The 4,782-nt window shown below is 46.5% G+C and overlaps 1 protein-coding gene across 1 annotated transcript; it reads left to right on the top strand.

The window, feature by feature from the left end:
- Nucleotides 1-1,357: 1,357 nt before the first annotated feature.
- Nucleotides 1,358-3,776, top strand: fjx1 (four-jointed box kinase 1). The gene has a single exon (XM_049574559.1). The coding sequence runs from the start codon at nucleotides 1,774-1,776 to the stop codon at nucleotides 3,055-3,057; it is 1,284 nt and encodes a 427-aa protein (XP_049430516.1). The 5' UTR covers nucleotides 1,358-1,773; the 3' UTR covers nucleotides 3,058-3,776.
- The last annotated feature ends 1,006 nt before the right edge of the window (nucleotides 3,777-4,782 follow it).

Raw genomic sequence — 4,782 nt, 5'->3', positions numbered from 1 at the left:
TAATTTGATTAGCAAACTAAGGTTCAAGATACAGAGTGCGAAAACATGAGTCGAATGGTAAAGAGTTGGGGGAAGGATGCTAATGAGGAATAAGTTAATGAGGAAGATGTGTATAAAGGAGTTTGTGCGCACGCATGTTATATTTGGTTTAACAAAAGCCTTAGACAAAGATGAAACAAGCGGGAGTTGACTTTATTATGCCCTGGGTGTTCGTCTGGAAATTATCAAATACTTAGCGGCAAAAATGAAATGACAATGGGTTGGTTTTTTTGGAGAATACAAAACAGGAGCTTGAACTATTAAACAAGAGGTATTTGTTGATATACGTCATGAGTGAACAAACTCCATACGCTGCTGAAAGGAGGAAAGCTCTACAAACACTCAGTAAGTAGACTTTGTGTTGAGTTTTTGTCACAGTGTCCATTATTTGAAATGTCTCAAACTGTTCTCTCAACCTTAAAAACTAGGAGCAGCCAGATCGCTGCGAGGTCTGAACCTGTTACTGTACACAATGCTGTCTGTAAGTGTTAGGACACTCAAACAGTTTTATTGTTTTGGCTCTGGACTCCAGCACACTGGCTTTTAAAAGAAACAACGAGACAGTGAAATTAAAGTGCTGACAATTAAATTTGAGGGTCTTTAAAGTAAACCTAAACAAAGTAATCACATTAAATGTTTGGTTGCATTCATTTTCATCCAATGAGGTCCACAGCTCGTCTTTGTAGACACCTTTTGCAAGGCTTTTGCTGCAGCTATCTTGTTTTTGCCTCCAGTCTGATTATCTGCAGTGAATCATGCGATCGGTTGGATAGATGTCATATGACAAACATTCCCTTTATGGGGCATAAATGGTTGCCTTGTTTGTATGTTTTGGATCCTTGTCCTAAAACTGAGTGTAAAAAGAAGGAGTCTAGTAAAGAGCCAAAACAATAAAAGAAAGGGTGCTTTCTATGATCTATAATGACCTCATAGACCATAGAAAGAGAAACAGAATTTTGCTTTGGACAAATTTGGGCAAACTGGGTACGAGCAGGTTTACCCACCACTTCATCCATGCCTGCCTTTGCCTCATATTCCGCTTGGTAGGTACACAGGCACGAAATATAATTTGTTTAAAATGGTGACATTATTTCCAAAGTATTTCTGCCCTAGGTATCAATTATCATAATGGCTGCCTTTGCCAATACCACACAATCCTCTCACATCACACTCACACACACACACACACACACACACACACACACACAAACGCGGTGCGGTGCACTTGCTCCGCTCCTCTCTGAACCCTCCTTCCCACGATCCGCCCACCATCTCGGGACTGGAGTCACGTGTCTCACCGCCTAGTGTCTCTCCGCGAGCCGACACCACCACAAATCAAACTCACCCAGCGCCCGGTGGAGAGAAAGAGGGGAAAGGGAAGATGAGAGACGGAGAGGTGCACACGGACAGAAAGCACCTACGACGCCAGCGGGTTATAATGGAGAACGTTCAATAGAGGATATCCGCTGTGGTGATCCGAAATGCTATGTTCCCCGCAGAGGAGGGATGTGACAAGGCATATGAACAGGACGGGAGATGAGATTCACACTGTTTCGGAGACCCTCTCCTTCCTGTGATCTCAAACAGTCCGCCTGTGAGCGGCGGACGGGACACGGGGCGCAGGGCTCTCAGTCGCTCCAGCTTTACTGTGGATTGAAGAATATTCGTTATTTCTGTCTTATTTAAACCTGCCGGAGCTCTGAGGGTCTCCGAGAGGGACGGGTGGTCTTCACCATGAGGGCTGTTTCAGCAAACTTGTTCGCTCTTCTTTTCCTGTGCGCCCTTGCGAGTGTTTTCTACGTGTGGAGCGCACTGGAGAGCCGCTTGGAGCGACACAAACGGAGGTTCTCTGTACCGGGCGGTGGGTCTTTTCACCAAGGTCTCCCAGCGGACCTCTCCGCCAAAACTTTCCGGGCATTGCTCGCTGTCCCAGCGGCACAAAGACCGCACTTGGGGGGCAGACTTGAGGCTCGCAACCTCACTGATCAAGCTGCCTCTGCAGGAAATCGAGATTACCATGTGAATGGGGATAACAAGAGGTCAGCGCTGCGGGAGGGCCCGGTCAAGTTGGGCTCCCCGGTGGAGGATGGGATATTTTGGAGTGATTGGCTGGAAGATCTCCTCCCTGTGGGCTTCACGGAGGAATATGCTCGGGCTTGGCGAGAGAGAGCCAGGACGTACAGGATAGTGAAGCTGGAGCCTGGATGCGGCAGGATATCTAATCAGCTCGCTACTTTTGCAGATGGGACCAGAGCGTGTGTGCGTTACGGGATAAACGCTGATCAGGTGCAAGGGGAAACTTTGACGTATTACCTTGCCAGTTTGCTAGGCATCACGAACCTGCCTCCTCTCATACTGTCCCAAGTGAACAGTGACAGTGAACAATGGGCGGCCGTGAGGTCGCGAATAGGTGGGTTACAGTGGAGCGATCGAGCCGTGGTGTCTCTAACTGCGTGGGTCTCCAACCTGACCGGGGTGGTCACACCTGCGCCGCTCAGGCAGGAGAGCAGCGGGCTGCATCCTGTGCTCGTGGAGCTCTGGAACAAGACGACGGCGGAGCTGCTGGAGCTAATGCAGTGGACCGACCTCATCATATTCGACTACCTGACTGCAAACTTCGACAGACTCGTCAGCAATCTGTTCAGCCTGCAGTGGGACTCGCGCGTAATGGAGAGGGACACCAACAACCTCCTCAAAACGCCCCGTGGTGACCTTGTGTTCATAGACAACGAGGCCGGACTCGTGCACGGCTACCGGGTGTTGAACATGTGGGAGAAATATCACAATACAGTGCTGGGCTCCGTGTGTGTGTTCAGAAAAAGGACCATGCAGCGCGTGGCGGAGCTGCACAGGCGCAGAGACGCCAGGAAAAGGCTGCTAGAGCTCTACAGAGACAGCGAGCCTTTGTCTCTGGAATTAGGATTTCTCTCAGACGAGCACGCCGGTGTTCTCCAGGACAGGATAGACAGATTATACAAACACATTTTGCATTGCAAAGGAAAGTACAGCCAGCTGTGAACATTCAGTGCGCACAGGTGATGGGATTTGCTGTCTGAACGGTGTAACGAGCTCTGCAAACGCGATTGGCACACCTGTGCTAAACTGATGCGCATTACACAAAAACTGTCTTGGATATCCAGCTGAACTACCTCTTGTGAATAGAATGTGTTGCCTACTTTATAAATAAGTACATCTGACACGTGTTTATAATCTCCCTGCTGAGATTTCCACTGTATGCCTCACAGAGAGGAATGATTAAGGCCACTCTATCCTGTCTTAACTTCACCCCACTGATGCTCACCCTGAATAGGATTAAATGTAAAGAGTAGGCTATATGTGTGACTGTAGGGGATCATAATGCAGCCCTTCATGTGTATTTGGATTCTTGCCTTGTGTTCAACAGTCCTACTGGTAAACTCCTAAGCCTTAACATTAATTGACTCTTGAATATTTCTGTTGGCATCTAGCTCGCTTTTTATAGAGGATCGTTTGCACAGTGCATTGTCATAGCAGCACCTGCACTCCTGTAATTGTGTTTGGATTGCATTATTCAGCCTTAAAGTTACAGGTGTGTCATACTCACTGTACATCTTGTAAAATACATTGTAAATATCGTCAGCCAACCTGTTTTGGAAAATTTGATGCTCCACTAATTTAACGTGCATTGTAACATTCCAGAATCTCTTGTCCTTTTTTGATAAATACACTGTAATTTAATTTAACCGTTGTCAGACTATGTGTTTTGCATGCAGTTTCCACTTAACCGCCATAATTAGAGACCATCAAATATTTACCTACTAGTCTGCCTCTGCTCCCCCTGCCTCTGTGCTCGCCCATTACAGTGCTCTCATTGTGCTGTAGTAATATCTTGTACTGGCACACCGTTCCCCAGGAGCCATTCTGTCAGCCACAGGCACGCTACAACAGGAATCTCTAATCCCCTTTATAATCTCATCCAGAATGATAAACTGAAGGAGACAACTGACATCATTTGACATCCTTTTGAAAAGGGGTTTTTACTGTTCCCTAACTATATGAAAACTTCCTGCTTTTCAGTACCAGAAAACAGATTACAGAATTTCTGTCACTCTGGCAGTGTAAACGGTCAACTTGCGGCCAAGACTGGTTTATTGGTTCAATCTGTGCAGCTAACAAGTGAGAGAACTCCCTTTGTGGGAGTCTGTGCTGCTGAGAGGCCAAGCCCACAATTAATGAACACTTGGCTCTCGGAGGAGAGGCTTGTTTACAGTTTCTCAAAGGTTGATTTTGAGACTGTGAAAGGTATTTAAGAGAAAAAAGTACAGGTAATGCCTGGAGGTCAGCTCTGTTATTTATGCTGTATGCTTTCATTTCGCATAAGCACATCTTTCTTTAATTTGACCGTTTTTTGGAACCATCCTCTCCTTATTAGTTCCACCACGGGCACCGCTCTGTGTCTGATTTCTGGTTCTAGACTTTCGAGCACATCAGAGGGAAAGTCAATGATCGAACTTCTGAAAGCCTAATTCATTCCAGCCTCTCAACGCTCTGCACCTCATCTGGTTTCTTTTACAACTTCTTTTTATATATACGTATATGGCCAACTCCAGGGCACACCACTGCTGTTGGTAGATCTCCACAGAGCTGAATGCATGCATCTTGTTCAAATAGTGACCTGATTTGTACTCACACTTCATTCCAGGGCTTACAGCACGTGTGTCAGTATCTGTGATTTATGTTTCTGCCTGCTAGGTCACTGCATAA

Source organism: Epinephelus fuscoguttatus, linkage group LG4, assembly GCF_011397635.1.
Source record: "Epinephelus fuscoguttatus linkage group LG4, E.fuscoguttatus.final_Chr_v1".
NCBI lineage: Eukaryota > Metazoa > Chordata > Actinopteri > Perciformes > Serranidae > Epinephelus > Epinephelus fuscoguttatus.
The sequence above is the reverse complement of the archived record's forward strand: the minus strand, read 5'-3'. Positions and strand labels throughout refer to the sequence as shown.